Source organism: Fistularia commersonii, chromosome 20, assembly GCF_037954325.1.
Source record: "Fistularia commersonii isolate RoL2024-O1a breed Wild chromosome 20, RoL_Fcom_v1.0, whole genome shotgun sequence".
Taxonomy (NCBI): Eukaryota; Metazoa; Chordata; class Actinopteri; order Syngnathiformes; family Fistulariidae; genus Fistularia; species Fistularia commersonii.
Genome location: NC_141303.1, coordinates 7009419 through 7037188, shown reverse-complemented (window position 1 = coordinate 7037188; position 27770 = coordinate 7009419). Strand labels below are relative to the sequence as shown.

Genomic DNA, 27770 nt, shown 5'->3' with positions numbered 1-27770 from the left:
TAAATCCACATTTTTACACTCAGATATTTTTGCATTGTAAAACAGAAAGGACTCAACAACAGATGGTGAGCAGGCATCATTTTTCATTATTAATTTCAGTGCAGACACTTGGTTGCATGCAAGGTTTAGTTATTTTTAACAGATGCACCGAATCATCAAGCAGCAACATGCTTACATCCTTTATGTTCATACTCCGGTGATTCACAGTCACACAGGGAAAACAGAAACAACCCTTTTTTAAAAAAAAAAAAAAACGTTCATTCAACCCCTATCATCTAATGTGAAAAATTGAATGGTGCAGTGGAATGTATGCTAAAAGAGTGATAGCCATTCATATTTTAATACCCACTGTCGGCCCTCTGATATGTGGCATTCGGATCTCTTATATAAAAAATATACCTGAGCAAATTTTTGTGCTTTGACTCATTCAGTTTTGAATACTGGGTTTGAACAACTAATTTACAGCTAATGGGAAATACACTTTGTCATTAATAATATGGGGCCAGTATTTCATTCATGCATATAGGAGCAAACATACTTTTACATGTCATGACCACATAGAGCAGTAACTTACATACTCTAGTTATTTTGTATTTCATGAATTATTGCTAATTTGGCTGGTTTAACATGGGGAAACTCGTGTTTTCCAAGTGAACAATGGCTGTGTTTGAGTTGCACAACATGAGGCCTTCTTAAAACGTGGTGTGAGACATCTTTCAAACTCAGCCGTAAAAGTCAGAAATATTAAACTTCATGAAAGTGATGCAACAGCCAATCAAAAAGCCTTTAGCGGTTCCGATGATTTGTCAAACTTGTGTCGATGTAACCGTGTCATTGACGGTAGTTGGTCCTCAACCCTTAACAGGATAAGCTTCACCTCATTTTTACAAGATTGGCAAAGCTCAGTATTTTTTCTTTATAATACAAAAAAAATCCATACACCTAACTCAGGTGACCAAACTCATGAGCTCAACGAGGACAGACTTCTTATTAATATAACTAACTCCTACACACAAAAATATGCTACTAATTCTGTTTCAATGCATGATACTTTGATAATCGATTGCTTTAAGTTACGGGTGAATTAAACAAAAATGCTTTTCGTGCAAAAGGGAACCTGTTGAACAAGTGTAAATCTGGTCGCACCTTTAACGTTCACATTATAAAAACAAACGCAAAGAGATGATGCTGCCTCATCAAAATATCTCTGGGTTTAACAATGTAAGGCACGCTTATAACAACCTGAACACTGAAGATAAGCATCATCACTGACGCCGACGTTGAACCGATACTGAAAATACAAAGAGAGCGAATAGAAAACGTCACAGAGTTCTTGCTCATTCTAGGACTGTGCAGCTGGTATCCAGATCAGTGTGAGAATGACCGACAACTGTTTTAAGCTGTAGTTAGAGAGGCTGAATCTTTGCAATTTCATTCCAAACAGACATAGATAAAATACCGGTCGTCTCTGAAGATGATGGAAAAGCTCTACCATGTATTTATTGACACTCCAATCAGGCTTAGGTTTCAACAGAAGCCCTCATCAGCATCTCATTGGTCATACCCGTAACATAATTTATGTTATATGCTTGCAAGAGTCCATTTTGATTACTATCAGCTCACAGCTCATTTCAGATGTTGTCTGTGTTCTACACAGAACCCCGTAAACTCAAGACGACAGAATATATTCCCTGGGTGTAGCGTGGGTTAAAATGAGAGGGATCTTTGCATGCAGTCAAGTGTGATTTCTTTGGCAGGCCAGAGCGCAGCTGGGGATGAAAACCAGCCCTGGATTCATCATTTTTCACCTATGCATGTAGTTGGATTGAATTCAAAAGGGTCCATCATCTGTTTTGGGTGTGACAGGCTTGGAGGCCGGGACAGAATCTTGAATTTTAACTCGTGCTTTTGGAGAGGAAGTGGGCGGCAGCGAGAGTCTTCTCTTCAGGGAAAGCAACCTGAGGATCTCGCTGACCTGAGACTCCAGGACGGAGAGTCGGCCGCTCAGGATCTGAATGTCCCCCTTGAGCTCCAATTTGGCCTCATATAACGTCGTGTGAAGGAGCGCTTGTTCAGACAGCGGCTGTACAAAGGAGTGTTTGAGCGACACTTCGGGGTCCGTCACCAGACTCTGCTCGAAAGGGTTTCTCTCCATTGGACTTTTTTCCATAGGGCTTCGCTCAAATGAGTTCCTCGAGTCACCAGCACGGTCAATGCGCAGATCGCTCTTTGTAATTCCGCTGTCACAGGAGTCCGTCTTGTGCAGGGCGCTTGTTTCTTCGCCCGCATCTCCCGCCACGTTTCCACTCTCCGCGCTCCTCGTCTCTCCGCTCTCCTCCGGTTCCTGATTCTTCTGCTCCGAGGGCTGAGACTCTTTGGACCATTCCTCCAACTTCTGTGGCTGCTTTTCTTGCTCGACGGTTGGAGGCAGGGGTGCAGCGGATGTGTTTCTCCTAAACTTCGCCCACCCCCTGGCGCCTCCTCGGCTGGTAACGCCACCCCCAGCGACCTCTACACCTGCGCAACTTCCCTGTCCAGGGCTGTTGACCCTCAAACTCAGCTGATTCTCCGTACGAGTTCTTGACCGTGTGTTCCCAGCCTCTGGCGTGCAGCCGTCCTCGGACTTCTCGCTGTGGACTTGCGAGCCCTCCGTCGCGGCATCCGCACTGAGTCCGCTGCCGGCACTTCCGCCCCCCGTGCAGGGTGCATTGCTCTGCACGGAGGACTCGTACTCCTGCTGCGGAGGAGATACAGCCTGACACGGTGTGTAAGAGTCTGTGTGCAGGTGGTGCTGTGGCTCCACCTGCACACAGTTATGATCAAAGTAACAATGAGCATCTCCAGGTGTCTGAGTGTCTCTCTGCAGTCTGAACCTCTGGAACAGCTTGCGGACTGGGTGATCCTCAGGGATGGTGAGCGTTACCTCGTTCCTCTGGCGCTCCCTCTCCCTCTTCACGTCAGCAATTTTTCTGAAGACTACCTGCAAGGAGGACGCTCCGTGAGAATAGTGATGAGGGGTAAATACTGTGGTTCAGACATCAATGTCAGACCTTTCCAAAACCAAGTCAAAATTTTATCCCTATAAAACTATTCCCACACTTTTCTGCCCCCACTGATCAACTTGCAATGCCCCCTTAATCCTCAGGGCTTTGGTACAAAAAACACTAAAAAGCCTTTCCAACCACATTCAGATATTTTTTCTGGGATTTTTCTGAACCTGATTCGAGTGATACGCACCGGGAACAGGGAGACAAAATGCAAGCAATGCAAAGTGCTGAAGGTGAAACCAACGGTAAAGTGGCCAAAGCTGGATTCACAAATAAAACAAGAGGTGACTTTTGTGAAAACACAATGGCGTGCAAAGAATTGAACTGCACATTCTTATCCAGTCGAATGGAACAAACATATAAGATGCAGCTTTAAGGCAAGGATAAGCATCTGGAGCTGCTATGTATGTTGAAATATTAAAGACCTGTAGCAGCAATGCACAAAGGGAGCATGTTAATGGGGCAATAACACAGAAATGAAGTTCCCGGCTGTCAGTTTCTGAATTCCCTGGGAGGGAAAAGAATGAAAATGTTAGTCTAACTTTCAAACTACTTGCCCCGTTTTCTATCCAAACAACGTCCCAGTGGGAGGGCCTTTTCATTCTAGAACATCCAGAGTGTGTGTTTGCTTCTATATATTTTTTGACTTTAACACACCAACTGCCCCTGTTTTCCCACGCGATGAGGTATCACATGACATTAGGGGTTTGAGAATCTTTCTTCAAACATGTATTACATACTCTCTGGTTTAAATTATCAAAAGCCAGAGGTTATTTTGTGTCCAAGTCACAAGTTTGGGTATCCTGAGTTCTTGGTGCTTTTATGGTCAAGTATAATCACAGAAGCTGCGATAGTCTTTGCCTTCTTTCTGCAATATTAATGGAGAATTACATACAACCCGTAGCTTTGATGGGGGAAAGTAGTGTTGAACACATTTCAAATCACGTTCATGGAAAGAGACTAATTTATGTGATTTTGCAATAGCGGTATTTCTATTTCATTAATCGCTGTACATTTGCAATTCAAGCCCGCCCCACAGTAAAAAGAGTTGAGTCGCAGGCATGAAGCTTCTTTAATGCTGTACACATTAATAATAGATTGCTTTATTTTTATTGAACTTTTCAAGTAAAAGCTATGAATTTTTTAACCGTGCAGTCACAGATTGACTTGATTCTGACCTGTACTTAGCGCCGCTTTGCTGTTGTGTAAATGTATTTTCTAATAAGCACTGTCTTTGATTAAGACAACTAACAAAATCAAACATGTAATTCAAAATCCAGAATACTTGCAAACTTTAGATGAACAGTATAATTAATCTTGAGGGGTACTATAATAAATATTAATAAATGCAAGACATGCTTACATCATTAAACTGCATATTTCATCGCGTACCATAAAAAAAAAAAAAAACTTCTGTCTTAATTTAACTGTTCAACACACAGAGCACAACATTCCCCTATGTACCTAAATGACTTTCAAGAGAATTGCAAATTCATGTTCTGGTTACGCCACAGGAGCAGAGAAAAATGAGAAATAAAAAGAAATAGGCCGGAGATGCCGTCAAACAAGAATCCTGCTTTGTTTGTGAGATGGATTTATTTGTTATTGTTTTTTTTACTTTGTTACTCTTCTGACATTTGGAAAGCTAGGGCACTTTCAGAAACGTACAACTTTTAAATATTGAAACAGAGAGAAATGAGCCTTGTGTCTAACCTATCACTGAACCACCAATTGATATATGCAAATATTAATAGCAGACCCACTCATTTAACTTGGCAAGTTAAAAATAGAAATAAGAAAAAGAAATCAAAAGGAGTTTGAATAAAAAGTCTCTGTCATTATTACCCGTTTTCGTAGATTGCAGGTGAGGATGAGATTTCGGGAAAAGGAGTTTGCGAATGCCGTGTAAAACTCCAACACCCTCATCAGAGCGTCTCTTCGGATCACGTGCAAATCGCAGTAAGTCAGAGCGCGAACATTTGCACAGGCGCGAGCCATAGTGGACTCTTTCCAGAACACGTCTCCAAACACGTCTCCTTTACCTGCAAGGACAGAAAAATCTTTCACTTTTCTTGTAGTTTGTTTAATAGGAAAAAAAAAGGGAAAAAAATGTTTGGTTACATTCTTTTTAATTTAGCACAGAAATAATCTACTCATCAGGAGACACAAATTACACAAGTACACACCCATAAAGTTTGGTGTCTTCAGCTGGTCTGCATGATATCACATGAAGGTTCAGGGAGCAAAATAAGTACATAAGTATATAAGAGAAAAATGTTTTTGCACTGAAAGGGCCATCTTTCTTATTCATTTATTCAACTATTTCTATATATTTCTGTTGTGCTACACTTGTTGTTTTAGAGATACACTTGTGTATTTTTATATTTGTTTCCTACATGGAGATCGCAAGAGTAGCGTGATATTAATATTACTGTAGAATAGACCCTGGGTCAGAAGGGGCCCTTTGGTCTTTGCTCCAGTTTTTCCAAGTATCTGTGCCAGCAGATAAGAAGTTGGCCCCGTCTATTTTTCCCAGCGTCTTGTTGGCTCACCTAGTATTGCAATGACCTCATCATCCTGGATGACTTCTAGTGAACCTGAGACGACAAAGCAGAGGGTGTCAACGCTCTCGCCGATATGGAAGATGAGGTCTCCGGGTGCACAATGAGTGGTCTGAAACTCAACAGCTAGTGAGCGCAGACAGCCGTCGCTGGCCAGGCGAAACGCAGGGTGGTCGTTGAACACCTGTCTGTTCAGGTGGACGCAGATATCTGCACGCATGTCTTTGGGACAGATTGAAAGAACCTGGTGGAGAGAGCGAGATTTACGAATCAGTAGGTTATTATCTGTTTACACCAACGAAGGTTACCGCAATTCACAGAAGCTTCACTGCACATGAATTGTGACCGATATTGAAACTAAACTAAAATTCAATTCAATTCAATTCAATTAATCCATCCAATCATCCATCTTCTTAATATGCACTCAGAGGTGTGGGGGATGCTGGAGGCTATCCCACCTGTCGTCATGAGAGAGGCGGGGTACACCCTGGATTGGTCACCAAACAATGGCAGGGCCAGATATATAGAAAGATAACCATTCACTCACTCACTCACTCTGGGCAATTTTTCCCCAAATAACCTTGAGAACCCGGAAGAAACCCACACAGACTCGGGGAGAATATGCAAACTAACTTGCGCCAACCACTGCGCCACCGTGCCACCCTAAATGAAAAAAGAACCAGGAAATTATTCCATACCGGTCATCCTATCTAATCCAGGTCTGACTCTTAGAGATTTAAATGTCATCGTATTATTGGTATTATCGCTTCCTAACTCTGCGGGTTAGAACACTAACCATCTGTACCTTTACCAGCGGAAACCAGATGAACTGTCTCTCACTTGCATGAAGGTGCACTGTTTCGTCATATTTCTAAGAATGCAATAGAAAATAAAATGCCAGTTCTATTACTATTATGTTAAGTTGTTTTATCTATTTTTATGTGTTAATTTCTCATAGAGCATCATTACTGACAGTGTATAAAAAAAATCAAAGCACAATCAACATTTTACATGGGATTAAAGGTGAATAAAATAAAACCTCAAGGCATTGGTGAGGAATGAGAGACACAACTAAGAAAGTGTGTAAAGGTAATAATGCGTGAATACTTTACACATCAGTATCTAAATTCCCTATGATTAGGGCACTTAATCTACCTATGAACTACAGTGAAGGTCAATTATCGTGGAAAAAAAAATCACTTTCCAGAGGAAAGGTGCAATGAACTGTAAATAAACAGTCATGGTAACAGCTCAGTTGTCTGCTGTGACCTTTGAGTCTCACCATTGCATCAACTGCCACGTCCTGCTGTCAGACACACCCATGTGTTTTTATGATCTTGTTGCACAGGATAATATTTTTATATTTCCATAGTCAGTAACTCAGCAGTGCTGGTCTTTATATGACTATTTTTAAAAATCCTTTTTTTTTTATAAATTTTTTTATTAAATGCTATTATTCTATGAATATTCATAGACAGGGTTATTATTGTCCATCCATCCATCCATCCATGACCTCCCGCTTATCCTGCACTCAGGGTCGCGGGGGATGCAGGAGCCTATCCGAGAGGCCGGATGCACGCTGGACTTGTTACCAGTCAATTGCAAAAATGTAATACTTGGTTGCCAACAGTTGAATTCATCATCGGTGGTTTACAATTTGATTAAAAAGAATGTGAAATTTTAGAGGATAATAATAATCTAATAACATACCTTGTCAGTGTCGATGCCCTTCGACATGGCCCAGGTGGAGACGATGAAGTCCATGACTCTCTCACTGAGGCCTTTAGGAACTTGATAGAGCTTGAGGAAGTCACGCACGTTGTTCAGCATCTCATGGTAGCGGTTAGTGTTGGTGTACATCTGCTGGAAGATGGTGGTCACGTTTCCGAAGATGGTGGCGTAGAGCAGTGCTAAAAGAAAGGAGGCGGTGAAAAGTCAGGAAGAACGATTTACAAACATGATGAAAGACTTTTATAATTTCCCTGAAGCTTTTAATGCATTCAGTAAGTAACAGAGAGTGAATAATATATCATCTATATATCGTTTTAGTGCCTCAGAAGTAGTCTTTTTTTTTTTATGGATCATTTGTCCTTTAACAGAGTGCTAATCTGTTAAACTTTTCAAAATATACATGCTAACAATTCTGCGATAGGCACATGCTCCGAACCCTGATAGGAATGAATGCCGAAATGCAGAGGTTGCTTAATAAACATTTTTAGTGGTATGTAAGTAAAATATAAATAGCTGCTTTGTCCAAGTTGGTTTTAAAAAAACATGTAGTTATATTTTATTTATTTCCTTTTTAGCTATAGTATTGTATTCTGGAGCAAGAGATTGTGTATACGTACGAGTGGAATCATCTTAAATGCACATCAATATTGGGTTGTATAATTACTACTGTCTGAATGAGCAGATGATCAACTGTTTTCAGATAAGATGTGAGCAATTTAATTGCAGTGCAATTTAATCTACAGATTTTGTCAGGCAACTTATTTCATCGCTCATACTCTAACCAATAACAAAAACCATTAGGGTCGCCAATACGTTTCTTGGAAAAAGTTCATACAAATGATGGCGAATGGAACCTTTAGAATATCATTCATAATGCAGAACTCCTCTAAGTGTCCTGTGTTCAGGCTGCTTCAGTGACCTCAAAGAGTCAGTCAGGATCTCTAATTGTGAGGGTTCACCCACTCAAGGGGAAATAGTCGTCTCCAGTCGCCTGAGCGCAATCATAGAGGTTAAGATGCATATCTAACGTGATGGCTCATTGTGCCTTTAGTACACTGCAGCCTTTAGGCAAAAGCTCCCCTTCTTCTATTGCTCCCTCCCCTCGCATAATTACTGTATCTGTAGCATGAGATTTATTGGTGGTAATTGAATCCCATTCTTCTGAGCGACTGAGCGATTCTTGCAACTGAAATGCCACCAAAGTAATGGGCGTTTATTTGCCCAAGCACAATCCTTAAATCACAGCCGTCGTTTTGTGTTTGCATCACCGTTACCATTGCATCACTTTACATGCTGTTTTAGAGGAGTGGGCCAAAGGTTAGCGAGACGGCGGGTCGTGACGGAGGAACATCAGAGGATGACAGTGGGAGCACAGACACGGGGGGAGGCTCTTACTGTAACTGCAGTGATGAAAATAAAATGGCTGCAGTGGTAAAAATAGAAACATCTATTTTAGTAAACAGGCCCCCCAATGAGTTAATGTGAGTTGTTGGTTTAAATGTCTATCAATGCAACATCACATGGAAATCTATTATATCATCTTCATACACTGGTCTGTCTTTCTAATTTTTGCAACAATTTCCATCAAAATTTGAGGCAACAATAAATTCATCCCAGTTGATCCGCTGGATTTCAACTGATCAACTGCATTTGCGAAGAGAAGTAGTCAGGGATTAACAAATTCAATCATGAATGTAGAGCTGTTGAAATTACACAAGTTTTCTTTTTTCTTTTCATCAATTGTGCTTGAAATTAGTTTTGTTTTCTTTTTCCCATTTATTTATATATTTTTCCAGCTTTTCCAGCAAAATAATACTAAAAAAAAGGCTTCTCTATCTACGGCAGTTTTCACAATCTGTAAAGCATTAGGGAAATATGATAATTCTATGAAAAAACATCATTAAGATTTACAGGTCCTTTAAATATCACAAAATGAAGAACAAGGAAAAAGGAAGGTGTTAAATTATTATTTTCTTTGTATTTGCAAGTAAACGTAATCAGAAAGCAATGTTCTTTTGTTAGCGGGTAGCGATGGCCCGCCTGCAGTCAGACTCTCCAAGAGCAGGCTGTGACAAGCGCCAACCGTGTCACTTTTCATTATCCACAAATGTGAGGACTAAACTCAAGCGCCATGACTGCAGCTAAACAGGATTTAGTATACGAACAGTCGAGTCTCTGCATTACCTAACTGTTAAGTGTGAGCAGAGATTCAGGAATAAGACATTTGTTTGGTCTGTAAGATGAGAATTGCAGCTAAAATAAGAGATTTACTGTGCAAACATGATAATTTGAAAAAGAAATTCTACACTTGAAAAGGGTTCCATGCTGATGCAATTATTATAGACTCACAATTATAGTTTCACAAGTAAAACTACTGTGAGGGAGGACTATACTGTTGACCTTCAGGAACAATGAATGCTGTAAAAAGACTGGGCAAAGAAAACATGCCTATTGGACCAGCTAAAGCAGATTACTATTTCTTTTTCAAAAAAAAAAATCTGCAGCTTTATGTCCTACTTGGAAGTGCTCGAAAAGGAGGAGTTACAGAGTCCCCACTGCTGGAATTCTCTTGTTGTAATTGTACTTCACTGAACTGCTTATTCATACTTAATGTGCACATTTGCCGCAATATTTAATGTGCTTTTATAGGAAGAACTTTGGAAGTCTTTGTCTCTGCAATTTGCCTCTCATACATATATAGTTATCTTCATCTTGCCGAGACATATTTGCAGCATTGGAATTTTGCATTTTATAGTTCATTTAATCTAATCAGCATGCAGTCATCTTGATCTCATACTTACATGTATTCACATTAACCTTGAATCAGACTTTAATCTGTGAAGATGGTCCTTGACCTGTACAATTATACCACTCAGTGTGTTGCTTCACTGACAGCTGTTAGCCAGAAGCGCCATGGAGCATATTATTGTGTTTAGCATGCAAGCAAATGCATCCAGATTGTTCCAGCCACCGTAATGTTCCACTGACAAATGAATGCATGAATGAAAACATGATTTATATAATACATTTTTAACCAATGGGATTATTACTTCTACAGCTACTATTATTACTGTAGGGAGTCACGAATGTTGTGGTTTATGTGAATGCTTGTTTTCTGTATGAGTGTGGTCTGGGGTGCAATGAACGATGAAATCTGTGTTTTTTTTTTACCTGGAATTGAGCGGGAACAGTTAGTTGTATTGCAGGCTTTTGTGGCGTGGCTGTGACCAAAAACAGCTATTGCACATGAAACAGAAGTTTTACTGTCACCTGGGTGTTTCTCTGGGTGTTTCAAGGACTAAAACGCTACATTACTATTCGAAGATTTAAAAGAGAAATGGAAATGGAGAAATTAACCATTAACCTGTATTAATGAGTCTTTAACGACAGAGCTTCATTGTAAAAGAGACGAGCGATTAAACTTTTTATGGTATTTTCCCGGTGACTGGTATACTGATGCTTTCATTTGGGGAAGTTTATGAATAGTGAGATAACTCTACTGCCATTATATTCTATTAATTAATCATAAGTTATTGCACACCAATGGAAAAATATATTCTAACAAGTAGTTTACATAATATGCTGCCAGATAAACACATCTTGATGGAGGCAATAACATACTATCTGCCTAGTGTCCTGTCAAGGACAAATGACTACCAATACAAATGCATTTTTTACAATGATTGTTAATGAATTTTGTTATGATTTTGTTATGTTGGAAACTGGCTAGATGCAGCAGTTCCAGTGTTGAATAACTCTGGCCTCAACACTTTCATTTCACTCCAATCCAAGGTAAAATAATTATTTGAGGCACAGTACGAGTGATGGGTGTATATTGTCGTACATTCATATTTCACTCAGGGGAAAACATGCTTTCCTTTGAAATCCTTCCCCAACTTTCATTGACAATTGGCTTTCATGAGCCGCTAAAGCAACTGTGAGGCTGCTGCTCCTTTGTCCTCGCCTCCAGCCAATCTGACTGTCAAGGACAACACTGAGGGAGACTGATTTATGCTGCTTTGAAAAGCATAAACATGATCTTCACGGTCTTTAACTTCATAAAAGGTCCACCCGGGCTTGATACATTTTGGCCAAATGTTCCAACTTCAGCAAGATCAGAGGCCTTATGTCTGCGATGTCAGGAAAGATAATATTTTTACATATGATGTGCCTGATATACAAAAAAAAAGAATATCTATATATATATATATATATATATATATATATATATATATATATATATATATAGAGAGAGAGAGAGAGAGAGAGAGAGAGAGAGAGAGAGATCATATATCAAGAAAGAAATAATACTTTTTTTCTCTTTTAACTTTTATTGATGTCAGAAAGTTTGATACCTGGCACTGGTACAGTGCAGAGCTCATTAACTTGGAAAAATGGTAGAAATGCAATCCGTGACTGAACAGTAAAACAATTGGCAATCATTAGGCTATTCTCTGGTAACTGCTGTGGCGGGAGGAATTATATTTTTAGACTGTCTATCTTTCCAAAATAACGTTTCAGGGAGCACTGTTTAGTATATTTTTTATAATTAGTGGAGGTCTCTGCTTAGATTCAAGGATGAACTGAGTAGTGGTTAATAAAAGGAAGTTGTAACAGAAAAACACAAGATTAGTGAAGATTACGCATTGATATTTTGATCATATTTTCGAGAAAATACGAATGACATAAGGATGTACTGGCAAAGTAAATAAAAAATACTTACAGCCCACCATCATCATAGCCACTGAGAAGATCTTCTCACCATCCGTGGTTGGAGCAATGTTACCAAATCCAATGGTAGTGAGACTGGTCATAGTGAAGTAAAGAGATGAGATGTACAGTGTGTCCTTGTTGGGACCACCTTCCCACTGGCCTGTGCCACTACTGTTATAGCGGTAAGGAGTTCCAATACTCAAGGCTAGCTGGTAAAGCCAGCTGTCTGTCTTCAGGGTGTTGGTGACTTCATCGATCACCTCGTAGTCCCCGATGCTGTACCAGATGCAGGCGAGCCAGTGAGCGACGAGGCCGAAGACGCACACCAGGAGAACCAGCACGGCCGCTCCGTATTCCAAATAGTGGTCCAGCTTCCTGGCTACTCGGCCTAAACGGAGCAGGCGAATGACTTTTAGGGAACTGAACAGGCTGCTGAGACCCTGCATAGAGAGAGACCAATAGTCAAAAAAGAGATTTACTCATGATTGTGACTGTCCTCGATTCTTATAATTCTAGAATGCCATAATTTCTCTTGTGATAGCAAACAATAGGCAGTTTGAAAAAGCTGTTGTTTTATAATAAGAAAGCCACAATTTTAATTATAAGAAAGTCTAAGGATATTACACCTGTGTGACGATTTTATCAGTTAACATAAGACATTCAGATTTGGATTTAAAAAGTGTGTCAGGAACATGCTTTCTTACTGGCAGAACAGAGTCCTCCATCCTCGTGCTGTTCTTGTGGAAAACCGAAGACTCGCGAAGATGACTCGCTGGAGAGGAAGATGCGACGGCATCCTGCACAGGAATAGCGAGATCATTTTAGTGACAGGTCACCACGCGAAAAAGACCTGCCAATCTATCCGAGGATCACAAGCTCACCTCATCTACATTTTCAAAGGCATTAATGATGTCGTAGGGCAGACAAGAAAGCAGGTCAATGACGAACCACGTCTTCATATAATTCATCCGTATTAGCTTGGCGTCTGAAATGACCTCTCCATTGGGACCCACAAAAGTGGTGTGAAAATTCAGCACAATGTCAATCAGAAAGATGACATCCACAATGCTGTCAAGCACAAGCCAAGCCAGGTTGTTCTGCTTGGTCTTAAATGAGACGTTATAGGGCACCATGATGGCGGTGTAGAAGGTGAGAATGAGAATGACCCAGTCCCAGGTAGTCTTGAAAGTGCAATAGTGAAGGATGATGTGCGGCGGGGTTTTGGGGGCTTCTTGCTTGTACTGTGGGAGGATGTCTGATCCAAGCTGGAGAGCCTTTAAAGAAGGGGCACGGACACAAACAACATAAGTGAAGCTCAGAAGACCCCTCATTTAGTTTTCCAACTGCAGCGGAAAATATCTGAGGACGTCAAATCCACGTGGAGATTTATATAAACTCCAGGCTGCTTATGATCATGTTTTGTATTTCAAATACTAGATTATCTGTTGTCTGTTTTTGCCTTTTAAGAATTCTCTCAAGTATTTGGAAATTGTCTGGATCCGGCCCACCTCTGCCAGTCTGGACGGCTTATGGCTGACCTCAGTCTTGCTCAGTGGCGCTAACTGCTGCACAAGGTTACGATTGTTGGTCAGTGCCCGAGTCAGCCTGGCAAACTTGGTCCATCCTGACCAGAGACAAAGGCAGGATTTTATTATTTGTGCGGTACAGCATGGAAATTTCAAAATATGTGAAATGTTGAAATGGTAAAATCTATTGAAAATAAACAACAGACTTTACAACATCAGTAAAATGTAAAATGGTTTATCTGTGGCAAGATAAGGAGGGTTTCATTACTTTATATTTCTAGAATTATAATTATAATTCTAAATATTATTTATCATTTTAGTGTTTAAAAATCACTCAGTTCCATTAAAATACAAAAAAACAGCCAACAGTACAATAAGATTTAGCCTACTAAATGTGTTTACCTGTGCATGTCAATATTTTACAGTTAATTTTTCACATGTTGGCATTAAGCATAAACCTGTTGTGTGTGTGTGTGTGTATGTGTGTGTGTGTGTGTGTGTGTGTGTGTGTGTGTGTGTGTGTGTGTGTGTGTGTGTATGTGTGTGATATATGTATAAGGTACACTAAATCCCCAGGTACAAGGAACTGCAGACCAAGAGACACTGATGTTCAGTGACCCGCATGGCAAACACCTGGAAAGCTGTTTGCTGCAACCCAAGAAAAATATCCATATTGTAATATTGTCTCCATAGCATCAAGTCGGACAAAATAGCGTGAACAAGGGTTATTCTTTTTCTTCAGTGAGCGCCTGAAGGAAGAGATCATTTGCCGCTGCAATCTGGCATAGTGGCAAGTAAAAGAGCAGAATTACTGGCAAAAGAAGCAGTGAAACATATGATTATTAAAGCTCGAGAGGGAAGAAAGGTATATCATAAATGACAGCAATGGAGTGGTGCCATGAAACTGAGTCATTTGCACTCAGTCTAGAGCAGAGCAGTAATACAGAGAAGTTGAGCAAATGACAAAGAGCAAGTAATGAACAAAAGTTAAGACTGGGTATAATAATCTCTATGACTGGATATTACAAAACATAATGCGACAGGTCTTTGTGATGTATTACTGAAGCATGTATGGTGGGTCATTATCAAAAACAGAAAATATATACATAGACGACAGGCCATGATACGTGTGCGACCTACAGCAGTTGGTGCGGAGGGGGTGAAATGTATATGTATAACAATACATGGCTCTTAAAAGCAATAAGCAGTGAAAGACAGTGGCCCTTCAAGTTGATCCACTATACAACCTCACGGTTCCAGAAGAAAATGATTGTTCATGAGGTAGTGGGGGCTGTGAGGATCAAGACCTTGGGGTTTGGGTGAAATTTGCTCACCTTTCGTTGATTCATCCTCAATGGGCTGCTTGAAAAGTGTAATGTCGCGGAAGGTACAGAGGAACAGGACAACCTTATTGTTTTCATTTCTGATTGGGGCGACCTGCATGTAGAGCCAAATAGGTGTTCCTGGAGGAAACAATTGATATTAACTGAAAAACAACAACTTTTGCTTAAGCAAAATTGGACTCTCAAGTCAAACTTACTACTTTTGCTGTAGAGTAGCACCTCGTAGAAGCTGGACTGATAGTTGTCAAAAGTTTGCCTGATTTTTTCAATTGTCTTCCTATCGGTCAGGTCACCATACATGAAACTGAATGAGAAAGAGAGGAGGAAATAAGTACAGAAAAAAGAAAAGCAGAATCTTCGTTTTTCCACTAGTGTGTTATGGGACAGACTTGTGGTAAGATGTTTGTGCCAGGAAATACAAGACATGGTACAGGAATTTTAGATTTTAATCCTCTCTTTGGATGAGATAATACATATTGGCCTCCATTATAATATTATTCATTCAGTCAGTCAGTCATTCATATATTTGTTCCCTTTAGTGCTTCTCCTGCACACGTGGTGCCCGGAGGCTGGAGCCGTTTCCAGCTGACATTGGTGTGACAAGGGGTTCACTCTGCACCGCTCGCTAGGAAGTGATTGTGTGTCACACATAGAGACACACAACCATTTCATTCACAACTACATAAGAGTCTGCAGTTAAACTAACGCAATTCTTTGGACTGTCAGAGACTGAGAACCCGGAGGGAACACACGCGTACTTAGGCAACACAGGGAGTATCATAATAATAACAATTTTCCTTTATATACATAGCTTAACAAAAAATGCTATAGGGCGCTGTCATATCATGTCAAATTCCTGTGTACATTGTACATTTGGCAATAAAGAGATTCTGATTCTAACATTTATTCATAATAATATTATATAGTTGAGTTGTTTTGGCATTGAAATTAGTTATATTTTGATATTTGTTTTTACTATCTACATATAGAAACACGGCATTGTCTGTTAAACCATCACTGTTTTGGTTGCTGTTTTTAATTAGGCTCATTTTGCTTAGCATATCAGCAAAAAGTATTTATGAAGCAGCGAGACATTACTTGAAGCTCTCCAGGAGATTAGCATTTTTTGAAAAAGGAACAATGAGAAATTACCTCCAAAAATGGGGCTTTATATGCTTATCAGATAATTCATTTGTCTTACATATCTAAACATTACTTAAGATAGGATAGACTTTATTGATCCCCATAGGGTAAATTCCTTTGTCACAACAGCATAAGAGTATTAATGTAAAAAAATAAAAATAAATAAATAAATATGAATATAAATACCAATAAATAGACAGCAGCAACAACAACAACAATAACACCATTAACAAGATCAGGGATACTAATGACCAACAGAAAGCGAGAAAAATAAACAACCAGAATCAAATGACAATATAAATAGAGTGACGATAGCAATGACAAGAATAAAATTAATAAACAAAAATGGGCAGGAAGTGCGCGGGCTGGGACCAACAAGGATAAGAAAGACTGCAGAGTTTGGGCATGACATATCCAAACTCTGGACGGGTGAGGTAGTAAATGGGGTGAGGTAGAGAGATTGTGGGAGCAGCACAGGTGCACCTCAGGGCGGTCAGAGTTGTGTGCTGTCCAGGCTGCTGTAAAACAGCAGTCTGGTATTTGTTATGCATAATGCCATTAAAAAGGAGACTTCTGAATCATGTAATGATGATTTTCTACCATATTGCCTCACCCTATGCTGCACTGTTGTCGGCATAAAATTAATGAGAAAAAATATTTGCCTTTTAGAATCAATAAGGGGCTGCTTTCTGTATTTTTTTATGCGAAAAGCCTTTAAAAATAAACTTCAATGTATTTCCTATATCTACAGAACAACACAGTGTACCGTCATGGGTACACTAAACGGGAATGCCTTACTTGCAGGTGCTGCTCCGATGCATGACTTCAGCTCGGTGGTAGCCTGACAGCTTACAGAAACCATCGTTGCTGTAAACAACGGGCCAATCCACAATCTGTGCATTCCCCAACAAGAAACTGGTTTCTGAAATGCAACATCACTGAGTTAGACTTTGCGCAAGCTGTTGGTTCAATTCCAATAATTTCTGATATGTTTCTTTCACATTAATGCAGCTATTGTGAACCAGACAAATCTTCAATTACATTCATGTATTACATTATCTTGTACATACATGTGTGTTTTTAGGACACATTTTACAAATAGAAATATGCATAACTGAAATAACACCAACAATAAACATTCAGATGTTTTTGATGAAGATGCGGCAATCAGTGTTGGTAAAATGCTTGTGTCTGTGCCTAATGTTAAACAAATATTAATGAGGAGCAGCAAACTTTTCTAGCTCACAGCAGCCCAGAGGAAAGCAAGGATTCAGTAATCAGAAATTTACAGAATTATCTTGAAATGTTCTTTTTGTAAAACTTAAGGCCACTCAGGTGTTTATCTTCTCCTCAGCAATGAATGTTGTAAAACATCTTTTGGTTGCTCTCATCCAACTGCCAAACCTTACCAGACCAGCAGTAAGTTTTCAGTAAGATAATTGAAGGTATAATGTGATTAAACACTAGCTACATACAACATGATGACATCAATAAATCACAAAACAAGCAAAAAGTAGGACAAAATTAATATATTCATGAATGAAAAAACACTTGTATATTACAATATTGCCTGTAATATAAGATAGTTTGAGTATTGTAATATAAACAAATATTCTGAGGTTTTCTGCAAATAATTCAGACATGATTACAAATAAATTACATAAAGGAAAAAAATCTGTATTACATAGGCATTGGCTTTTTCTGCTTCAAAACTGCATTTACCTACAGAATGATTCGAGCACGCATATTGTTGTATGCACTGTATATAAACTTATATCTCAGCCATCCCTCAGTTCTTGTTTTACTTTGAGAGGAAACTCACCGCTGGAGCGCCGGATGATGTTCTCCAGGAAGGTGTTCTGCGGAGCCACCAGTCCCCTCTTGCCTCCATGCATGGTGGAGGATTCAGGACGGAGACTCTGCGCCGCTCGTTGGTCCTGCTGCTCCTCCGACCCCTCGGTGATGTCTGGGAGGATGGGCGCACTGATGGAGCGCTGGTGGCACTGATAAGTCGGAGGGGGGGGGGACAACAGCCCTATCCGGTTCCCTGTTTGAGAGAAAATAAAAGACTATTTCCTCACAGTTGAAATAAATGAGTCGACTAACCGGAGATGGTTTTGGTTTTGAATTGGATCAAAACCATTTATAGCCACCTGAAACACAGTGTTTTGATTGGCTGATTGATTCAACACACGTTATGCGATTGGCTCGTTTATTGATGATACTTGAATTGATGGTAATTAAATCTAAAGCATTTATTTCGAAAAAAAGAATAATTCACTCCACTTCCGGTTTAATCAGCTCTGTTGTTGGTCTATTGTTAACATGTGCGAATCTACTTTCGTTCTGTTTGTGTTACTGCTTTTTTTTGTTTCTCATTTGGCTTTTCGGTGACAGAAAATAAATAGTGTAATAAATCATTTAAAACTAATTGATGATTTTTTGAAACGTGCTTTAAATAACTTTTGTAGAATATTGACTGTGGACACAGTTAAATTGAATATGTATCCTATATGTTTACTGGAAATCTGCACATGATAATACAGTTATTTGTACACAATATTTCATTGTTTAGATATGTCATATTACATGCTACCATCAAACAAGTATGGAGCAAGTTTAACACTGTGCTACTATTAAGATGATGAAAATGTGTTCGTTGTTAGAGGTTCCAACCAAGGAAAGGGGGTGTAGAATATTGACTGTGGACACAGTAATATTGAATATGTATCCTATATGCTTACTGAAAATCTGCACATGCGCAGATGGGCTGTTAGCGGTCTCATGCCCATGGGTACGAATAGCTACTTTCCCCTGTGCCCGGCTCTTTACTAAAGTACATAAGTGCTATTCGTATCTCCGGTCGTCTTTTACTCAACACACAACAACTTTGTCAGCCCAAAAGCAACAAATTACCGAGATTTCCAACATGAACGAGCCTCTGCCCATTAAAAAAGCGTGTCAAAGCCATGAATGATAAATAAAAATGTGACTTAAGCGGACTAAGAGGCTTTTATTGTTGCTGTTCAAGTCATTTCAAATAAGAGAAACACTATTTTGGTTATTAGACAGCCACAGCCACGGGTCATTGCAGGACATTAGTTTTAAATATATTTTTAAAAAAGCCAACAGGCCGAACTGAAATCTTCTATCTATTGGTCCCCGTCGGTTTTGGCTGTAACGGTTATTTTGTCCGCCTACAGCGCCTTGCACGCGTATGTCCAGCAGAGGGCGCTAAGTGGTAATATTTAGCCATGTAAAAAACAGTCACGAAGAAGAAGAAAAACCAAGCGTACTTAGAGGAGAAGAAGACGGCGGCTGAAAGCAGAAATGACGGCCGTGTCTGACGCAGTTGGTTGACTTCGAACGTAATGGTTAACTGTCACGGACTTTGGAAGCCGCCGTTTGATTCTCCTCGCCGGAGTACAAGGTCGGTGTTTTGAAAACGTGGGCAGCTGAAAAGTGTAACCGCTCCGCGCCGTTAGCTTCGGGTCTCCGTTATTCTGACTGGCGAAGGAGAGTGCGGTGAGCGCTGGTCCGAATATCCGCTCCGAGAACATGAACTCCTGTTTTACGACGGAATAGCGTGTAATTCAAAGTAACATTTCCTAAATTTGCTGTTATGGCGACCGACTTTGTCAGGGGGGTTGCACAGATGTGCAATTACCTCCAGGACCCACGACTCGTAGCGAGGTTCCAGCGGTTGTGCGGCGTTCAGGGGACATTCTCGGAGAAACCCGCCAAATCGGACAGCGGAGTGCCGGAGCCGGACTTGACCGGGCTGAGGAGGAGGGTCCAGCCAGCGGAGCAGATCTCGGGCGGCGAGGTCATGAACGGGTCCGTCGGGGATGCGGCTGCTCCGCATGTTAATGGGATGCAGGGAGACGCGACCGGCGGGCCCGAGGGTCCATCTGACGCCGCCAGAGCCAAACCTCTCCGGAGAAACTCCCTGACCGGAGACGTGGGTCAGGAGTTCCTGATTCACAACAAGTTTCTGTTCTACCTTTTCACGTTCGGGACGGAGCTGGGCAACGAGATGTTCTTCATCATCTTCTTCCCTTTCCTCTACTGGAACATCGACGCCTTGGTGAGCCGCAAGCTCATCGTTGTCTGGGCCTGGAACTTGTTCGTGGGACAGTCCACCAAAGACATGGTCCGCTGGTCCCGACCTGCCTCCCCTCCCGTGGTGAAGGTGGAGGTCTTTTACAACTCCGAGTACAGCATGCCCTCAACTCACGCCATGACCGGGACCGCCATCCCCTTTTGTCTGTTCATGCTCTCCTATGGACGATGGCAGGTGAGTGTGTTGGGAAACTCACCTTTGAGATTCACAGATGGATGTGAGCAAAGATCTCAGAAATGAAAGAAGTGCTCCCGCTATCCCTCGTCACTCTTTTTTTGATGATGAATAACATTCTGCTGCTGTAGTGGTACAATCATTGTTTTGATTATTGCCAAAATGACTGATCAAGCTGCTGATATCATAAAATGCACATAAAAACACCTGAGATTGTGTTTGCTGAAAATAATACAATTTTTCAAAATATTCCTTTTCCATCATGAAAAAAAGATAACACATCAAACCCTACTTGAAGTAACTGCTGAGATCAGTTTGTTTGTAGCTTCAGTTTAAAGTTTAATGCCCAAACTTTGCCATTGGGCACTCAGTCCTCAGTAGATTGTGTTGCCACATTGTTCGTGATTTAATATACACACAACACCCAGGCATGTGACTTATGATGTGGCTCAATGCGGCATGTCCACCCGGCGCCCTCAGTGTCAGTCAGTCTGCATCATGAATGAAAACACTAAGACTACCTTTAAATCCCTGTAAATCCCTGCTGCCCAGTTTCATTGGAAACACAGCAGCTCAATCTGAGTGAGGGAGGGGGGGCTTGGAAGTGGAGATGAAGCCTTCAGCTCCCAAGTTTCAGATAAAACAAAGGGACATGGATTTATTGTAAACTGCATAGAACTTTGATCCAGTAAAGTTTTGTAAACGTAACAAAGCCTCATTGTTCCATATTGTTGGGGATCATGGTAGCATTAAGTTAATGTATTATTTGGACAAATACCATTTGATTTTAAAAATTGTAAATATGAAAGACAAAATCTACAGGGAAACTCCAGGGTGTCATCGTTTAAATCTACAAAAAACAAGGTGGACAGTTTGTCTCAAAATGATTTCCCAAATGGCAAATGAAATGACTTGATTTATATTAGAGGAATGATGCAGTTCATCATGTGACATGTGGTCTTTCATAAAAGCAGATACCAAAATTTATTTTGAATACCTTTGCTTTGTATGTAGTCCTCGACACAGCAAGACAGACTCCAGACCAGTGAAACCTGTTCACCTACTGATAGTACTGCTATGTTAGGATTTTCAACAAAGATTGAGCAATACAATTCCATATCATACCTTTAACTCAAATTCTGATTGAATTTATGATCCAAGTACTGAGATGTTTTTATTGGGTGGGGGGAGGCAACAGTTGGAACTTGGTTCAGTGGACTCTGCCCATTTTTCCATGACAAAATCAGCCTGCTAATCTTTAAGACAAGCATGAACACGATCTTTCCTCTTCTGATAGATTTAACAGCTTCCAGATGTATATTTTCTTGTTAATCAATTAACATGAATCTGTGTGTATGCGCATGTGTCAAGGGCAACGTAGGTAAGGAGAAGCTGTTGTTACAGAGTGAGGCACATAGACAGAGGGGCTCTCTCATGCACTGGGGAGCATGGGACAGAGTTGTGATGTCATCAGGGGAGCTATAAAAAAAAGATCCAGAGAAGTTCATCTGTATTGTCTCTGCTGGCATATGGTGAACAAGCAACCTGGGAAATTCAGGTAGTGTTTGATGTCGTAGGGGGTGATGTTGAGGGTGAGGTGCGTGAGGAATCCTCATACATTTTTACGTTTTTGATTTTGTTCAATTACAGTGTGAGAACAGATGATCGGGACCTAGTAGTCCGGCTCATCACATTGGGCCTTAGGACTGTCATTTTACCTGGTCATGAGTTTGCAAGCAGAAATGATACACCATCTGAAAGCAACTGTCAATAAATTGCTGCTTTGTTCGAAACTAACTAGAAAATACAAGTTTTCACATTTGACAGAAGGCTTATACATGTTCAGATATGAGGATCAGTTTTTGGCTACTGTGTGCAACTGCATCAATAGAAATATAAGTCCTTTTAAAATTGAAGTGCAGTAAAAGAAATTTTGCAGACTTCAAAACACAAACATACACCCTCTACCCTCTACCACTATAACATTTATTCCACACACATCAGAAATCTGTTAGAAATGGTCTCACCATCCACTTCTTTGTTCCAATCCACCGGTTGTGGACCACAGTTAATAAAGTGCTAATGTATATACAGTAGATATAAATAACGCACCTAAACTAAAGAAGAACGTATCACTGGCAATGTAGCCCTTACAGAAACTGTATCTCTCTGGATGATAACTGGTATTGGATAGCATAAAGAGCTATCATAACATTTTGACTAATTGATATATTTTGAAAAAATTAAAGGGTTTAACAAGTTCATCTTGTCAAAAGGATTGATATCAGCAGCCAGAAGCTGAGACAGAAGAGAAATCACAAAGAAATTAATGAGGTGTGACTGGACCATCAAAGAAAACAAAAGTATCACCACCGTAAAGGACATGCATACACGAGTTCAGACATAAATACAGGTAGCTAGCTGAACGGAATTGAACTCCGTCTTAGTTATCATCAAGTTCCCTCCAGTTTCATGAGTTTGTAGGTTGAGAAACTGGCACTATTAAGAGAAATAGCTTTAGTATCCTTTTCAATGATAAAACACGAGTACTAAGTAATTACCAGGTCAAAAATAGGTTTAGATTAACCCGAGACTCAATGAAAAGGCTAATGTTTATGTGGTGTAATTTTCATATTTTCATTAAAGTACATCACAATGTTTTTTTTTTGGGTTTTTTTTTGTTTGTTTTTGGCCTTTTCTTGCATGGTGCTCTTGAGAATTCATAGCTAATTTTAGGGAGTTGTTTGTAGCAAACCTTTTGGGTGTTCCTATTGTCCTCACAGCACTGCTGTTGTTCAGGAAGTATACTTCCTGTTTTGAAAGTCTGTTGTTCACCCTGAGGAGCTCATTTGCTTTACAAATTTAATCTTTGCACTCTTTCGCCCTAAATTTTTGTTTTTTGTTGTTTTTGAAAGTCTTAATTTATGAAATGGGTTTTACACTTTTCTTAAGTAGCATGGAAAGTGCAGGGAAAACATAAAACATCCATTGAATACACAGTTAAAAGCAATGTTCTTAAAACTCTCTCTCTCTCCCATAGTACCCTTTTCTGTTTGGGTTGAGTGTGGCTCTCAGCTGGAGCGTCTTGGTCTGTGTAAGCAGAGTCTACATGGGAATGCATTCTGTCCTGGTAAGCATATTTAATCAATAGTACTAGCAAATGAATAGCGTCTCACTGAAATATGAAACAAATCAAGAATGTAAAGTAATGCTTGTCCGTGTGGACTCGCCGCCCCCAACAGTTACTTGTCTTTTCTGGTCCCACTCAGCTCACTAAGGTCTGGCAACTATATTAATTTGAACCTCTTGTATCATAGATTATGCAGAATCAAATGAAGCTTTTACAATTTTTAATGGCAGCAATAACTCCCAATTAAAGCTCAAAAGAGTATAATATAAGAATGATTTTATTTTAGTATGATTAATGATATTGAACTGTTTATATTATCATCATCCCAACAACAGTCCCTGTTTGGTAAAGAGAACTTTGGTTGGACAAGTCTTTGCCAATTCATGTTTTATTTTCCCCGTTTTTCATTCTTAGCTAAAACTCATGTTGATTTCAAACTCGTGAAAAACTGAGTGCCATCATATTCCCCTGTAAAAATCAGCAAAGTTAAAAGTGTATTATAAAAGCATTTTGTTGTAAGTATTCCTGAATCACAATCATGCTTGTGTCTGTTGCAGGAAGTGATCACTGGCTTTTTGTACAGCATCCTCATTCTTGCTGTCTTCCACCAAATTTTGGACGGGATCGACACCTTCTACATGACAGACCACTATGCTCCAGTCGTGATCATTGTTTCACATGTGAGCTTTGGACTTGTGGCGTTCTCCCTGGATTCCTGGAGCACTTCTCGGGGGGATACAGCTCAGGCCCTGGGCACCGGGGTCGGGGCTGCTTTGGGGACCTATGTGAACTATCAGCTGGGACTGCTTGTTGATCCTCCGCTGTCCTCTTTGCCTCTAACTTTGCCACCGATCACCGTGGGATTGGTGATTTGCTCACTGCTGCGCTTCTTTGTAGGAGTCGCTGTGCTTCTTGTTACAAGAATGGTTATGAAAGCAGTGACTATCCCCTTTTTATGTCGACTGTTTAGGCTACCCTCTGACGATGTGCGACAGGCAAGGCAGCACATGGAAGTGGAGTTGCCATATCGTTATATTGTCTACAGTGTTGTAGGTTTTAGTTGCATCTGCGTGGTGCCTCTCTTCTTTAAGGTCTTAAACCTTGTGTGAGTGTTGTTTGCGAACAGCTAACAGATACATACGTCAGCTGCTCTACATGCCTCTTGTTCTGACACAGGTTAAAGGCTCTAATTCTGTATGACAAAAACTAAATTAAATGATAAGTCTGGAGATAATTATATTTTTGTTATACTTTCCCTTGAAAACAAAACTTCTAATGAACTTAGCCAGCCAGTTGCATGGGCAGCGTAGACCTGATGTAGTTTACCATCCATTTCATGGACCTCTATATCTGACTTGGAACTTTTAAACACACATTACAGCACATTGCAGACGCATTTTCAGTAACAGTCCCACATGTTTTTTTTTTCTGCTGTGCATACACTTCCTGTTGAAAATAGTATCCATTAAATGCATATTTACCTGTGTGACTTTAAAATGACTCATGTTCAAGGATTTTTCTTTTTTGATATTTACAAGCACTTTTATAAATGTTCACATCCACTGCAAGAGCTATATATGAGAGGGATGTCAGAAAGTGCTCAGAGAAAAATGCAATCCTTATTGATTTTGATCTTTCATGTGAGTTCTGCCAAAATCAAGACTATAGATATCCATCTTTCTTACCATCCTGCGACATCAGTATGGTCACCACTACTAAGTATTAAATGGACTAGACTTAACAGTGGCAAAAGCTGTTGGGTGTACTGTATTCTTTCTTGTATCCATAATGAGAAATCTACTGCTCATTTCCATCCTTTCTTTAAGATTTACAAGATTGTCGTATAGGTGGATTTTTTTCATCTGAATAATAAAAGTATATGAATCAGTAAAGTATCAGGTGTTATTTGTTGTTTGGATACAAATCAGTCCCTAAATGTGAATCTAATTTTGGTATTTAGAAATCATCGATATCAGGATCACATGCTTCTTATTTCATCTCAGTAACTTGTGACTTATCTGCTGGCCTGAAGTGTCATTATTTTTTTGGTTTTACTTCCTGTTTGAGTATGTCTTGTCAGAGAAAAGTGGCAAATGTTTTTTTTCTTCCTCGGTGGATGTTAGTTACAGTCTGAAATGACCTAAAAAATATGAAATAAAGGTTACAGTATTTTACCATGTGACCTTTGAAATAAATATTTATATTATTCTGCAAAGTCTATTAAAGTTGGTCATGTCAGTGTTATTACAAACAATTATATCTAATCTTGTCAAATCCTGTTGTGGCAACTGGACTAGTTTTTTTCAAATGAGAGGTTTCATCTCTCATCCGAGAGGCTTCTTCAGATCGACTAGTCTGTGGGGAGTTTCTGGTATATACTGTAACAGCTGGGATTGGCACTGGGCATTAGTCCACGTTCAGATTCTGTTTTGTAACTGAGTGAGTTGTTTTGCACAAATTGGCGGCACAGGCCAGCATCTCCCTGAGCCAGACTCTTGGGGGCATGGGCCAGTGTTTCCCTGAGCCAATCCCCAGCCCAGATATATGCAGAGGGTTACGTCAGGAGGGGCATCTGGCATAAAACTTTTGCCAAAAACAAATATGCAAATCAAACCAAACAATCTCATACCGGATTGGTTGAGGCCCGGGTTAACAAGGACCGCCAAGGACCGAAGTTCTGGGATGAGTTCGATGAAGTGATGCAGAATATCCCCAGAAATGAGAGAATGGTAATTGGTGCAGACTTGAATGGGCATGTGGGTGCAGGCAATAGAGGTTACGAAGAAGTTGTGGGCATATTTGGTATCCAGGATAGGAACGCAGAGGGACAAGTGCTGGTAGACTTTCCAAAAAGGATGGAAATGGCTGTAGTGAACACTTTTTTTACAGAAAAGACAAGAATATAGGGTAAATTATAAGAGCTGAGGTAGGCGCACACAAGTAGACTACATCCAGATGGGGTCACCTGAAAAGATTAGAGACTGGAAAAGTAGTGGTATTAGGTGTTTGTTAAAAACCCTTCCGAGTTTTTTTGAAATAGCAGCAATGTAGGGTATTGCAATGCCCTTACATTTGTCTGTCTTCCTCCAGTTGTGCTTTCTTCTGGTGGTTTCTGTTTCAGCAAATGCCCAATTGGCCACGAGATTTTAGAACTTTCCTAACATGTTGGACCTCTGTTTTTCTACTTATGGCAGTTACTGGAATGTTTTCAGCCTGATGTTGGAGTTCTGATGACACTTTCTTTGTGTTCAAGGGGGTGGTGAGAGTCAAACAACAAGTATTGATCACTGTGCATCTGTTTCTAATTGATCTTTATGTCCAAGCTGTTCAATATATACCTCACAGTCCAGAAAAGGCAGTTTGTCATCAGTGAATTTGATGATGGTGTCAGCCATGCCTTAAAAGCTTCCACCTCTTGATTTTTTTATTTTAACCCATATGTCATCCAAATACCTGAACCTAAGTAGGAGGTGTTGGAATGCTCTGCAATCCACCTATCCATGTTTCTGTCTGTAGAAATATCCATTGTATTGGAGATAGGTGGTTTGTAGGCAGAGGTCCTGACTCCAGAAAAAAACAAGTCCAGCTGCCACAACAAGATAAACCATGACTTGGATGACGAGGAGCTTTCATAGTCATAGATTCAATCTATGTAGCCCAAGCATTACATAGGACTGTGACAAGTTTGTTCCAACTAGGAGAAACTTCTGTTTGTGGTAGACTGTCTCTGTCCTGATAAGCTCTGTTGACACTCCCTGAAAGCAATCACTTTTTCCTTCAACAGGAGCATATATTACGAATGGACATAATTCTTCCTTCTATTTTTTACGATAAAAAATAAAAAATGTATTAAAATTCAAGCTGTTCTGACTGTAATTTCACTGATTCTCATTGACTACTTGACTTCTATAACATGGTGAAGCAAGCTGATTGCATTGATTTATCATCAAAGCATCTTTTAAAACTCAATCCTGTTTCATCAGTGTGCTTCCAGAATTATCAGGGTCCTCCTTGTAACATTTAAAGCAGATGCACACCCAAAATAGTGAATGTATTGTTCAAGGAAGTAGTTTTAAATGCCAGAGTTCTTTTTTATTATTTTCTGCAAGGACGATATTAATGTTTAAAGTTTCCTTCCATCTAACACTGTGCATTTTCTCTTGATCCCTGATTTGAGTATTTACGCTTCACTGTGTTGGATGATTGATTGAAAGAGTTTGAATGAAAGGCTGTTTTCACAATCACTGATCAAATTGTTGAGCTTTTTGTGTGCTCACCG

At 40.0% G+C, this 27770-nt stretch overlaps 2 protein-coding genes across 2 annotated transcripts; one reads left to right on the top strand and one right to left on the bottom strand.

The window, feature by feature from the left end:
• Positions 1 to 154: 154 nt before the first annotated feature.
• On the bottom strand, positions 155 to 17999 carry LOC147222757 (voltage-gated delayed rectifier potassium channel KCNH5-like). Its single transcript, XM_086167112.1, has 12 exons — positions 17887 to 17999; positions 16863 to 16986; positions 15119 to 15225; positions 14913 to 15041; positions 13561 to 13676; positions 12934 to 13326; positions 12757 to 12849; positions 12063 to 12492; positions 7319 to 7518; positions 5600 to 5852; positions 4893 to 5089; positions 155 to 2980 (listed from the first exon to the last, which is right to left on the bottom strand). The coding sequence occupies exons 1-12, from the start codon at positions 17957 to 17959 to the stop codon at positions 1832 to 1834; spliced, it is 3264 nt and encodes a 1087-aa protein (XP_086023238.1). The 5' UTR covers positions 17960 to 17999; the 3' UTR covers positions 155 to 1831.
• A 1369-nt stretch (positions 18000 to 19368) lies between these two features.
• On the top strand, positions 19369 to 25383 carry LOC147222756 (sphingosine-1-phosphate phosphatase 1-like). Its single transcript, XM_086166839.1, has 3 exons — positions 19369 to 20361; positions 23402 to 23491; positions 24049 to 25383. Exons 1-3 carry the CDS (start codon positions 19687 to 19689, stop codon positions 24598 to 24600), a joined length of 1317 nt encoding a protein of 438 aa, XP_086022965.1. The 5' UTR covers positions 19369 to 19686; the 3' UTR covers positions 24601 to 25383.
• Positions 25384 to 27770: the final 2387 nt, after the last annotated feature.

Excerpts from the sequence above, each read along its gene's own strand:
- LOC147222757 (XM_086167112.1), bottom strand. The coding sequence starts at position 17,959 with ATGCATGGAGGCAAGAGGGGACTGGTGGCTCCGCAGAACACCTTCCTG. Across the intron at positions 15,226-16,862 it reads CATCGGAGCAGCACCTGCAA|TTTCATGTATGGTGACCTGA; the intron begins GTAAGGCATTCC and ends TTTCTCATTCAG. Across the intron at positions 2,981-4,892 it reads CCTGCAATCTACGAAAACGG|GTAGTCTTCAGAAAAATTGC; the intron begins GTAATAATGACA and ends TCCTCCTTGCAG.
- LOC147222756 (XM_086166839.1), top strand. The coding sequence starts at position 19,687 with ATGGCGACCGACTTTGTCAGGGGGGTTGCACAGATGTGCAATTACCTC. Across the intron at positions 20,362-23,401 it reads TCTCCTATGGACGATGGCAG|TACCCTTTTCTGTTTGGGTT; the intron begins GTGAGTGTGTTG and ends TCTCTCCCATAG. Across the intron at positions 23,492-24,048 it reads TGGGAATGCATTCTGTCCTG|GAAGTGATCACTGGCTTTTT; the intron begins GTAAGCATATTT and ends TGTCTGTTGCAG.